The sequence below is a fragment of the Haemaphysalis longicornis genome, unplaced genomic scaffold (genome assembly GCF_048455015.1).
Source record: "Haemaphysalis longicornis isolate Haplotype H1 unplaced genomic scaffold, Haemaphysalis longicornis Haplotype H1 scaffold_1, whole genome shotgun sequence".
Classification (NCBI taxonomy): domain Eukaryota; kingdom Metazoa; phylum Arthropoda; class Arachnida; order Ixodida; family Ixodidae; genus Haemaphysalis; species Haemaphysalis longicornis.
The window spans coordinates 226990805-227004104 of NW_027526203.1; the positions used below are offsets into that span (position 1 = coordinate 226990805).

Genomic DNA, 13300 nt, shown 5'->3' on the forward strand with positions numbered 1-13300 from the left:
CAGGCGCGTTCCGTCAGTCACCTATCAATTTTTTTATTTTCTGCCCCCTTGTTGCCCCACCGACGTCACAGGTTTATCCCGTTTTCAGCGCTCAGCTGCGCCCTCAACTTCCTCTACAACCTCTCCAACGCACGCCCTCATTTGCATTTTAGTTATTTCCCGCTTGCCCATGCCACCGCAGGTTCAGTGACGTTCTATTTGGTGAAATAAATTAAAACTGGGGAAACCAACAGACTGCTCCCAGAGCGAACGTGTGCGACGCGATAGCTCTCAATAGGGCGCTGAATTACTCGCGCTTGACCCCCACCACTGACCATTTGCTTCCATCGCTACCAGTTGTTGTCGGTGCGTAAATCTCGAACGATGATGCGGGCGGCAGTAGGCGATGTAGGCTGATGTATCGCCTTTACTGCTTAGATATCGCATTGTAGATATCTAATACACAAATTCTGCTTCATTCACGTTGTTACGCTACCTTACTGGCGTGTCTTGTTTTTAGCAGCCGATTATTCTTGTCTAGTGCACCTTTTTCTGGTGCGAAATGGTCTTGTCATGTTGTCAGTAAGCATTGCGTATTCGACGTTCATAGAAAGTTTACGACTGTGTTATTGGATAATAACTACGAGGAGTTGCGCAGCCGGTTTCTAGCCTATTACGCAAGAGGAAAAGACAAGCACCAAGCCACCTGCCAAGAAATAGCGTGACAAGAAAGGGCCAGTATTCCGAAGAGAGACAGGTCATTATCCTCGAAGCGACAGGCATTATCCTCGACAGGCATTATCCTCGAAGCGACAGGTCATTAACCTCATTTTATCACTGTAAAGTCGCTCGGCTCTCCAACCTTCGTCAGTTACCAGTTCGTGCAGCGGAGAAATTTTCCGTGACACACGCATCGTCGACCAACCCATTAGCTTTCCCATGCCAAGACTCCCAAGAAAAACTTTAGACCGACATCTTGCACTTACTTGGACATGCGAACGCGGCAGTAAAACAGCATGGTGACGAAGGTTTCCCGAGAAAAAAAAGTTGTCCAGACACCCACAATCAATTGTTTGATGGCGTTTTTATTATATTGTCCGTTGTTTTGAAAACATATCTCGCGAGACGAGAAAAATATAATGCTCTAGGATAGCTCTGCACGCAGGGTTATGCAGGGTGCTCTTCTTTCCCATGGCGAAAGTATTCATGCTACTGTATAAGGGGAGCTTCTCATTTTTGCACTTCATTAAACAAGTGCAGTTGCCGAAGCACAGTCGGAAAATAGCAGCATTTTGTTTTTCTTGACATTCGTCAAACAAAAGTAAACCAGATCTTTCCATTTTACAGAGGATGCGGCACGTCAGTGGCTTTCTAGAAATGTCCCTAGCCCCATTACTTCTTTAATGTTTTACTGGTAAACAGATGTATTTACCTCATGCGGCACACGGGTGGCTTTCTAGCGCAGCAGTCCCAAGGGAAGCGAGTGTAGCGGGTTTGCGTCGTTAATAAAATAAAATCGGTATACCAGCTTACCAGCTGAAGTACCATCCCCACCAATAAATGGAAAAAAAAACCTGCGAAAGCTCGAGTGACCAGCACAATGCGGAAACATCCGTGATGGGATTTGTAGGGTTAGGCAGCGCCGTGGAGCAAAAACAGCAGGAACACGTCGGCTGCAGACACACATCGCCTTAGCCACGCGGGAGCGCTGTGCGTAGCTTTTCTCGTATCTAGCTCCAAAGTTTGAACAGAACATCCTCAGAGGAGGCGTGGGCCGCCTTATTGAGTTTAAAATTCGGATGAGAAAGCCACCTGTCACACGGTCACACGTCAGCAGTGTGGCTGTGAGGGAAAGCCACGCACCGTGCATGCAGTAGCAACGCCGCCGTGGTTCCGCGTGGTTTTCCGCGGTCTGAGGTCGGCATTTTCAAATGGTACCGCAAACACCAATGAGTATATCGCTGAAAGTTTGACTCGTTCGCCTTTTTGCGCGTAATGCGGCATTCACGTGGCCTTTGATAGCATTTCTTTCTCGACGTGAATCTTCAGGAAGCGTTTCTTTCATTCGTTTACACCGGAATGCCTTGTTCCGTGGGAAATTCCGCCCCACACTTAGAAGCAATACAATTATTGTTTTTCATACTGTTTTGAGAAACTTAGTACTTTGTTCACATCGGCCAAACAAGTTTTGTCGTTGTACTTGCTGCGAAAAATGCACGCTAAAACGCTGCCATTCATCAAGCTTGAACGCCAACGGGCCTCCATGTCAGAATACCAGACCGTAAAGTATATAGAGGCAGGACCATATCAAACCTCTAAACCTTCCGGTATCCCTCGTACACACCTACATTCTTTACCGCGAAGGAACGCTCAGGCACATTTTAGCCAAACATAAGAACATAACCGAGAGTACTCGTGCTCCTTTAATTAATGCGGGCGGGGTTTATTTTTGCGATAATGGTTCGAAAAATCAACGCGTTCAAGATAGTGCAGAAAGACGAGATGAAAGCAAACAAAAAGAACAGAACAAAAGCTTTCCATGCAGAACAAGAAAGAAAAGGCAAACAGGCGCGCTGTTCGAACAAATGGCGCGCGAGCAGTGAGAAAGCGGGGAAATTGAATTGCTTTGATTGACATAAGAGCGGAGAAGCAGTTATGTGGCAGGGGCGGCAGAAGAATATCGCCTTTCGACGACATTTCCAGCGAAGCGAACAGATAGGGGCCATTTCCTTTCAGCTATCAATGAAGGGTACATGAGTCATATTCAGGACTAACTGAATGCTTGTACTGCAGTTGTATATGCGTTTTTGATTTCGTTTAAATGACCCATTGCCCTCAGCTTAGGGCCGATTAAAATTTATGTATTTTTTGTGTAATCAGTCGCTGTGTTTGGGAGCAAACACTGCCTCGGCTCAAACTAGGCTCTGTTTGACCATATTACAAGCGAAAAAGAAACCACGTGGCGCTCACAGAGATGACGCGGCTTTTATTAATTACTGGGCCAGCTTACTCGTATAGACTTTTGCATGGGAACATCATGCTTGGTGCCCTCAGATCTTCGTACCAATAATTTACACCCCTATTCATTTAGGGCATGACCTCGTGGCAATTCGGAGTGAAGATGGGACGGCACGGGTCTACGACGCCTATTGTCCGCATCTGGGCGCCCACTTGGGCGTCATGGGGCGCATCGTTGGGGACTGCATCGAGTGCCCCTTCCACGGGTGGAGGTTCGACTGCAAAGACGGCTCTTGCACTCACGTGCCATACTCTGCCAAAGGTAAGCGGAGCTGCGACAGATTTTATCCCCCAAAATTCCTTCCTGGCACTTCAGAGCTTCGATCTGCCCAATTTCAATATTGTGATTTCCTCTCGCTCAAGGTGCCCTAACCATTCGTAACTGGTCACAACCTTTTCATTTAAAGGTTTCGCTGAAGCTTTGTGAACTGTAGGCGAAGCAACGAGGTTTTTTTGCTGTGCAACAAGAATGCCACTAAAGGCCTCATTTGCCAGTGCTAAGAGTGAGCATGTTATTAGTCACCAGGGAAAAAAGCATCGTCTTGTCATTCTTAAAAATATGGCATTGCTTTGTGTCTGTCAGACCCATCAATTATAGTATTTCGGCCACACTGTCACTAGCATTGGCATGTATGCATTTCAGAGAGGTATGCTGTAAACTACCAGCCAATAGTGAGTTGATGAACGTGTTGTTTTCGTGGTTTTTAAAGAGACTACCTCAGAGCAGCTCAGATAATTACCGTCGTACGTCCTTACTTAGACCAAGCGTTAACTGATTTCAAATGCTTCATACCTGCACCTATCAACAAATCTCATTTCAAGAACTTCCCGATATTATTCCTGCGACGATTCTCTCTAAAAAAAAATGGCAGCATCCGTGGATGATGGCGAGGGTGCGGAGTACGGGGACTCGAAATGACATCCAAATTGCGCCCCGAGTGACATCCGATTTGCGCCCCGACCGTCATTCGATTCAAGCCGTGAGTTGCGCCTTGATTATTCCCTAAATGAAACTGCAACTCACGGCTCAATACGAATAATGGTCGGGGCGCAAATCGGGTGGTGAGCGCATCGATGGACGCGGATGGACATTGGGAGGTGCTAAGGTACTCCGCACCGTTACAGGCGAGGGAGTAAGCCATTTGACTCTCGGGTACTAACTCACGGTCGTACCCTAATGGGGAAGACGACTGCTAGTAACTCTGTCTGGTCTACCAGACACAGGCTGGAACTTTATTTAACAGTTTTATCGGGTAAAGAGGAAAACAAATGACAGGCCGTCATTTTCGTTGATGAAAGGAGGTCTGCCCTAACCGAGCGATTTCGGATGTGTCGCGCATTTATGCTGACTATTCCCTTCACCTACCCTTTCCTTCCTTCCTTCGTTCCTTTCCCATACCTCCATTCCCTCCGGCCTCGTGACTACTCTGTCATTCTTTCCGCTTTCCCTGAGGCTCGACACGGCCAACAAGGCGGGGTTTTTGCGAAATGACACTATAACTGCTAGCGCAGTAGATTTCTACTGGCTACTTGTTCTCTTCTCGATATCAGTTCTTTGCGCGCTCCTTGCAGCTCCTTCATTTGTCAAGGCCAAAGCGTGGATCACCAAAGAGCTTCTCGGCCTTGTGTTTGTGTGGTTCCACGCGGACGGGGAGGAACCGGATTGGGAAATCCCACAGCTTTTGGGGAAAACCCTGGAAGTGCAGCCCACGGGACGATTTGAGCACTTGGTTCACTGCCACATTCAAGACATAGCTGAGAATGGTGCCGACTTGGGTCACTTCAACCAGATCCACAAGGCGAGCAGCTTCGTCGACGGTGCCGAGTTCGAGCAGAACCTGGGCCATTGCTGGAAAGGTCGCCTCTTCCAGCACCACTGGGAGGCCACCTGGACGCCCGACAAGCATGAGGCCATGGTGACCATCGAGTCGTCCATCTCGATCGGCAGCTGGACCCCCAACTTCCTCCGACATCACATCGAGGCACGCCAGGTACTATATGATGGAGTCCTTTTGATTTTACGCGCCTTCGTTCTGTGTTTTGTGTAATGCAAAGTTAAACATTACTCAGGTACATATAGGCTGAGTCCCAAATGAAACATGGACATGATAATGTAAGCTACAAGGCGTGATTTTCTTTTTATTTATTCTTTTCTTTATTGTTTCTTTCCGTACAAAAAGGGGAGCAGAGGCTTGGAGTCAGGCTTGGAGCCTGACTAGGGCCCCTGCTCCGGTGGAAGGCAGCGTGCGGGCACAGTATATTATATTGCACACTTGCAGTCGAGTATACAAAAACAAACAAAAAAAAAACAAAAAAGAAGGCTACAGAGAGTACATTTGCAGTCGTGCTCCTCGAACGCTCAATGTGCGACTACTTTGCACAAAAAAGAAAACAGAACCAAATTTTCACACAGGATATGGTATCAAAACACTTGCTCGTTTTTTCGCGCAGTGCAAGGAGTGAATGAACAACAAAATACACCCGAAACAGAGAGTTACTTCGGCATAGATATCTACAATTTCGCTAAAACAATTTATATTACGTTTCGGTAAATTTGAGCTATATGCAATTACATGCTCTAACAGAACATTTTTAATCTGTGTTTTTGACAACCGTTGGCGAAAATTAATGTGTTTCTGAACTTTGGTCAATAAGGAGGGGATTCGATGCATGCACCACATATTGTGCCGTATACCAGGGCACCATTCTATCAACACGAATTAATTTCACTACGTTTACATGTTCTTCCTACTTTCATCTTTTGCAATTATTGTTCGCGTTTGCTTTGCAGCTGACTCCGCATTCCCCACTGAAAAAAGTCTGCAGAAACTCATAATTATCTACTAATGCGTAGCATTCTTATACCGCTTGTCTTGAGTGAGTTTTTTCACGCCAAATTTTTTTTGTTTTTCTAAATCCTGTCCGACGAGTTATCTCCATTTACGCTATTATAACCATTAGAAGTGAGCTTTAGCGAAATCTGCACTATTGTGGAAATTCCACGGTGTTATACGTTTTGCCATTTTGAGTAATTCTTTAATATTGTTCTTAATTTTTAGTGTTTCAAAATTTCTTCCCTCCAATTATCTAAATTTACGTTATTACAACGATTAAATTTGAAGCTTCCGCGATATCTGTATTTTTGTTGAAATGCAGGGCGTTACACGGTCCTGGCTGGGAAGGGGGGGGGGGGTGGTACTCGGCAAAGAATGCTACGCATTAAAAATACGTAACTGCATGCTCTCACGGTCCTCAGATAGCTTCAGCAAATCAGGATGAAGGCCTACGCGACTAAACCAAACTCTCCAACTCTCAAGAGTGTCGGTTATACAATCGGCTTATATTATGCATTGAAAATCGTATGCCATTTGCTAAAACCACCAGTCGTGGTAGCGAGTTGTAAGTTGATAAATACAGACATCTACGCGTGTTCTCTCGTACCTAGATGATGAGGATTTCTACGCTAGCGATGTAAGTTGTTTGGTATTCTCTGCAACATTCCTATTCTCGGGAAGGAGGAAAAAACGCAAACGAAACCGTTGTGCAAAGTAGGGGACTCCTATCCTGTGCTTATGGTAGGACTCTTCTTTTAGCCCCGAAATGCCGTGTTTCAAATTCTCACGTTCAAAATCAGATGTGGCTCGCGTTTTTTATTTTTTTTTGTCGCTGTTTGAGGGATGCGTTTCGCGGAGGTTTCGCGGAGCACTCCGATTTTGTAGGGTAGGTTTTGTGAAGACTGTTTTGTGAAGCCAGTCCCAACGCGGTCTACTGAACAACCCAACTGCATGAAGCGCCGTGTCTTGCGGCATGTAGCTTACAATAAAACCTACGTCAGTCCTCAACACTGAATAAGACAACCGTAGTTATAAACTAACCATGTGAACTCAATGGATGCTATGGCGTAGGAAAAACTCAAAATGGTTTCCAGGAAAGATTAAAGAATTTAAGCGGTGCATGCCGGCAGCTAGACGGAAGGCTATTGCAAATGTCGCCCCAAATAAAAAAAGCAGCGAGGACACTTTGCAGTAGTTATGAGCTGTGGATGCAAAAGCGTTGCTGTAAAATATAACGCCCCATGCAGAGTTCTCGCTTAACAAGTGGAAATGGGTGAATCGGCCAGGAGTTTCTGGCGGTAGCTCTCATCGCCGCTGTCCAACATTCTTGATTGTGCGTGAGAGAACTGTGGGCGGGTATGCCGACGTCGCTGCTAAATGGCAATTGGTGTAATTCTTTGGACCAGTGGAATTATTCTTATGATTATGATGATGACTATGATGATGACGATGGCGACGCCGACGACGACGAACACAGGAAAATGTGCAGACTTATTCTAGAGAACAATGCAATGTTCAGGTTTATTCAGTATATCGCACCATGGTATACTTGCTCCTTATTCGTCTAAAGCGACCTAAAAAATACTAATCCACACTTATCCACATAAATAATACGAACTGACTTAAAAGAACAGGTTACAGCAAAAAATTTACAGAAATAAAAACAACTTTATAACTGCTGGGTCTTGAACTCGGGGCGTTAGCGCCAAAAGCTAAGGCTACCACTGCACCACGGAAGCCGACGAGCGGGGCTCGTTTATCAGTATCTCAAAACAGAACATAACCCTTTGGTCTGGACCACAAATAAAAGCGGAACATTATTATCTAATATTGTCCACAGTATAGGCAGTGCGCTGGCGTAACAGTTGTGAGCTTGTGGAGCAGCTGTCATCGTCTGGCCAATCCGCTTGAGTTGCAAGGTTGTTATGTCTACATTCACCATTATTTCTTTCTTCTTTTCGTGTTTTACCTTGCGGCATACGAAAGGAAACTCAAAGGAAGGAAAACAAAGAGAGGCAGGGAAGCAAGCAAGGCAGTAATATATGGAAACCAATGATAGTAAGGGAAACGAGAAAGGTGGTCCGGGGAAGGTTTATGCGAAAGCATGGAGTCCGCTTTCGCCATGCAACTTCAGCAGAGAGTAGCAACAGGCGTGGCCCTGAACGCCGCGGCTGTAGTTCTCCGGTTTGCCGACCGTACACTACCCCCCAAATGGACTCTCCCGAGTGGTCTCCGTGCCCGGCACATCGACAGCAAATTCTTAGAATCCGCCTCATCCCCCGTAGACGACCACTTGGGGCAGGCTCTTGCCCTCACCGGCGTGAGTGCCCCGGATTAGAAATTTGAAGGTGTGAGGGGCACGTTAACATGTTGTTACGTAAACATTCAGCCTAACGGCGTTCCAAGCAACGTCAAACTGAATGTACGCCAAGCTGCGGCTACTGGCTAACGACGTTTGGAAGTCGACAGCCTAAGGGCATTGTTCACCGAGCCCTGCAGCCGTGGCGGTGCAGATGATGCGGGCTTTACTCGCATCCTAGAAGGGCTGGTTTCAATTCCACGCCGTCTCAAGTTTCCTTAATTTTATTGTGAACTAAATAACTTTAAAATATTCCGTGCGCCATTTGCCATTTTAGGGGGTGTTTCGCTGCTACAGACACCGATGTCAGACGGCTCGTTTTCTGTTTAATAGGCCATTTAACGCTTTGTCATTAATAAAGTACGCAGCGCATATTGGGAGCGGTGGCGGGAGGGGGGGGGGGGGAACCTTCGGTGAGTTGGTTGGTAGGTCTACTCAGTGCTGCGCCAAATTTCGCTGTGTTGTGTTCGATACTCGTGCGCTGGCAATATCTTTTTACGCTGTCGGCGACTTTTTTGGCTCTTGAGGTTAATTTGAAACGGAGGCTTTCGTAGAAGTGTGTTATGTAGCTACCGCGCATGTAAAATAAACTCCACCGCTAATGCTATAGATGGAAAGACACCCTATACTTGGGAGAGGTCACCGTTTCCGCCGCATTCTCAAAAAGCCGTCATGGATAATTGCAGACATGGCTGCGACTGTGCCAATTTTTCCCGATACTACTCGGAAATCCCGCCAACGCTGCCTCTAGTCGATGATAAAAAGCTGGTGGGAGTGTACAATCCTGACTTCGCATCCACCACTCGCTGCCAAGAAGGCGATGACCTCTTCGATGCATATGACGATTATTACTAGCACCGCAACTATGCAAATAAGCAATGATACTAAAACATACCTATGTGTCCAGCAATGCTCACCTACAACACCTCCTCATTCAAGTCTCGCGCGGGGATGCAAGCTTCCCTGAATTTTTTTCGATGCCAAACGCATCGCCAGCATCTCCGTGGGACTGGTACGCATGCCCGATTCGGTCACGTGCCACAAGCTGGGGCCCCGAGCTTAACCGGTCTTTCCCGATCGAGCGGAATTCGAAAGCGGCTGCTGCTCTGTTGCCGAGGCAACCGATGCTCCAGATCAGCGAAGTTGCGGAGGTCTGGCCCGCGATAGATAACTAAGCGCTGCGGTAACGCAGCAATATTTATATAGGAGGCCAAACGGCCCATTGCTTCGAGCGCGGGCCAGCGACCAGATACTGTCACAATGATAGCCGGCGTGGAATACAAAGCTTCGTAGCTGCGACGGCGAATCTTTTGCTCTGCATCTTATTTCCTATAGTCGCAATGTTTTCGCATCTTGTATTCTGTACGTAACCTGTTAGATACGTAGATACGTAGATACGTAGCCTTCTATCGCAACATTGGACCCTATTACTAGCCTTCGGGCATGGGTCCAAGCAGTTTTTTTTTTTCAACCGTTGCGCTGCTAAGCACGAGGTCGCGGGTTTGATTCCCGGCCGCGGCGGTCTCTTTTCTGATGGAGGTGAAAAGCCAAAAACGCCGGTGTTTACGACATTTCGGCGCACGTCTAAGATCCTCAGGTGGTCAAAATTAATCCGGAGCCCTCCACTACGGCGCGCCTCATCGCCCGCGTTGCGTCGGCGCGTAAACCCTACAATCAATCAGGTTTTCTTTGAACTATCATGATGGAATTGGAAATAAAGTGCAATGAGATGCCAGCTTTGATGTGGTGATCGGCTGAAGAAGAACGTAATAGCAATTTGTCTATTTTTTTTCTGAAGGTCGGCCCAGCCCTTGTTGCCATCAGCGTGTGGGGCAGCGTAGGCCACTACGTCGCCATCCAGTCTCTGAGGCCCGAGGGACCCTTCGACATCCGGGTCGTGCACACACTCCACTTCGAGCCACGAGTTTCCCGGCTGCTCCGCTGGTTCTACACAATGACGCTGCGAAACATGGTACGTTTCAGGACTCGCTTGTGGTATAGCCAGGCCTGACCTCAGGTTATTTTTTTTGCATTCTTTCGGGTTCCAGCCTGAACTCTACACTTTGCCGACAATAATTGTCTTGCTTCTCGCTCAGCAAACACTGGTAAATGCAGATTAGCAAAGGTATGCCATAAAGGTCCTATTAAACAAAATAGAGTATGTATTATAGCAGGCGTTCGGTTTTTATGTTACTCCTACGTACTCGAATACAGAGGCGCCAGGAGGGTGCCAAGGACTCCTTAGTCATTTAATAAGGGCTTGCCTCTCCTCCTTATTGAAGGAGTAAAGGGAATAAATGTACATATTTTTACGTTGTAATAGTTCCCAAAGGAACGACTTTTAGAGGAGCCCTATCTACCTGCATAAAGACTAGCAATAACAGAGCTCCGAAATAATGAACGAAATAGAAAAGCCAGAATGTAATTGTGTTTAGCCCAGCTTTAAGGATGGCATCATTTTGGTCGTGATTCAGCAAGGACAAACCTGGTGAGAATTGCTTTTTACTCTTGCATTTTCGACAACGACTAACATTCCCCGCAGGTGGACCGCGACGTCGCCGTGTGGAACTTCAAGGCGTTCGTGAAGAGGCCTGCACTCGTCAAGGAGGACCACTCGATAGCAGCGTACCGGAAGTGGTACTCCCATTTCTACAGCAACAGCAGCGCGACGTGGCAAGAGATACGAGAGCAATCGTTGGACTGGTGACCGTGTACGTGCCCTTCCCAGAGCAAAGCAACGCCCGAGCCACAATTTCATTTTCGCTGTTCCTGTGTGGTATAGGTGAACTCATGTGTATGTATTTATTCACATCCCCATGTGTGGCGCTTCCCCTGTGGGTGACGTGAAGGGCTGTTTGTAGCCTGTGACGAATGGTTCCTGCACGGCTTCCACTGCCTCAACGTAACACCCCTACTACTGGTGTGAATACGCCTCCCAAGTGGAAAAGACTGCTCTGGTAACGCGGAGGTATGGGCCAGTGAGGAGCCTTTTCATGCCAGGGTCGGCTAAAAGTACGCGTGCCAATCGATACGATAAAACCTTCAATTAAAATTTACACGAAGGGTTGTGTTCCACCTGAGCCACGGGCTCTTATCACATGTTGTAAATAAACCTTCCTCTTACCTTCTTTAGAGATTATGAAAAAGAATCGCACAACAATTCGGGTTATGCTTCCCAGTGCCCATCTTCATCCGAATTCTACAATTTTCTGTGGCGCGTAATAGTTTAATTGCGTCTTGATTTGCTCGTTTTAAGCTTACGCTGCGCCAAAGCATGAACATGTGCGCCATATATTTTAGGGTGCGAAATAAAAGAGATGAAGGCATTTGTGCCCACCCCCATGATCTCAAGAGTGAAATCTTGGGTGGTATTCTCGTGTTTGTCTGTTTTGAAAACGTCCGTTTTGCGTCAGTTTTATTGTGACGTACTTCCAGTTGTAGGTAGGCTTTCGATTACCTTTTGCGTAACTGTTCTTGTAAACAGATTTTAAACGACTATACCTATTTTAAACTAACTTTTATGTGTTTATTGTTTCGCCAGTGAACCAACAACACGGCGACGAAAAATCGTCTGCTCCTAATTGCCTGCTCCGAGAAGCTACCGCTGGTTGCTCCACCCGGCTTGAATGGCGTCACATGCGGGTGTTCGCTTTTAGCCAATCAGGGCTTGCTCAAAACAGACATTTTTGAAGCGGACACAAAACGGACAAAACACGAGAATACCGCCCCCCGGTCCAACGGAGGGCATTCACTAAAGCGGACCGTTAACTTCAAAACGGTGCTTTACGCGCCGAAGCTACCCCTGAGCTGTGAGGCGCGCCGTAGTGGAGGGCTACGAATTAATTTTCACCCCGGGATGATCTTCAACGTGCGCTAAAATTGCGACACACTGGGGTGTTCGCTTTGCCCTTCTATCAGACAAATTAGGACGCCACGTCTCGGATCGAATCCATATACTCGCGCTAAGCAACACAAGGCCTTTTGCTACTGCGCCACCGCGACACGTTCAAGCGGTCACTCTTCAGACCCAACTCCGCAATAATTGTGGGAGGGAGGGGCTTTCACACCTTCACACTTTTTGCACGCATTACATCCCCATTCAATGTTACGTCACCTGGTATCATTTGCGTCCTGCGATTACCTGCCCCATGGAGCACCCAAAAATGAACGCATGTCATCCTGCAGTAACTTGCAAGGTCTTTTCAAGCTCTGGCCTCAATAAAAATCATGCGCCATCCCGATTATGCGAAAGAGGAGACCTGCAGAAAAGCTGTTCCAAAACCAATTCACCGCCTGATGGGCCATTCAATGCTTTATTGCTTTATTGTAATCACTTTGTGGCCACCATGAAATCCTAACACGGTCTGTACCGTGTGGTAGGATACTGAATAGTGTCTTTGTAGCAAGCAAATTCAAAGTTGCTCCGTCCTTCTGGTTGTTTTTCAAAATGTATACATAACGTCACTAACGATGTCCGCTGTTGTGTCGTTCTTGCGTAAGCCCTGCAAAGGGCCTATACATGAAGGTGTCGATGTCTGTTTTTGATTTTTCAGTGGTGATGACTACTGTGAAAATTAGCATTACGTCACAGCTTGTTTACGCCACCGAAATTAAAGAGACTCTGAAACACTTCCGATAAACGCTTTCACTCTTTACTTCGCGTCTGGAAGCACTGCAAAGCTATTTGCTCGTCGCGGCAGATACGCCTTCCGTTTCTGCTTTGCTTTTGTGGTTTTCTTTTTTTGGTTATTGAATGCGTTCATTGCTGCGTCTCAGGAAAGCCGGTCAATAGCCGGTACGCCTCTATAATGACGTAATTCCAGCTATCGAAGAACGCCAAGACCGGGAAAGGGAGAAAAATCTTTTGAGCAAGTTTCTGAGTTATCTGATGGGCATAGAGCAGTAATTTATGGCTGAGGTACTTTGCGACCCCCTAACCTATTACTCGGTGTGTTGGTCGACTACGTTCTGCAAACATTTAAGATTTTGATAAAAAGTTGAAAAATTGTTGGAGGGTTTAACAGAGTCGATGACATTGGCCTCTGGCTCTACCGTCAGCCAGTACATGCGCTTAGTCTGAGCACGAGGTCGCGGGTTCGATTCCCGGCCG

At 46.9% G+C, this 13300-nt stretch overlaps 1 protein-coding gene across 1 annotated transcript in view; it reads left to right on the forward strand.

Moving 5' to 3' along the window:
- Positions 1-11539, forward strand: part of LOC144142484 (cholesterol 7-desaturase nvd-like) — a 29193-nt gene extending 17654 nt beyond the window's left edge. The window contains exons 4-7 of the mRNA XM_077674030.1: positions 3071-3259; positions 4570-4988; positions 9989-10162; positions 10733-11539. Coding sequence (XP_077530156.1) covers positions 3071-3259; positions 4570-4988; positions 9989-10162; positions 10733-10897 — 947 coding nt within the window. The 3' untranslated portion in view covers positions 10898-11539. The remainder of the gene's footprint in view (positions 1-3070; positions 3260-4569; positions 4989-9988; positions 10163-10732) is intronic.
- Positions 11540-13300: the final 1761 nt, after the last annotated feature.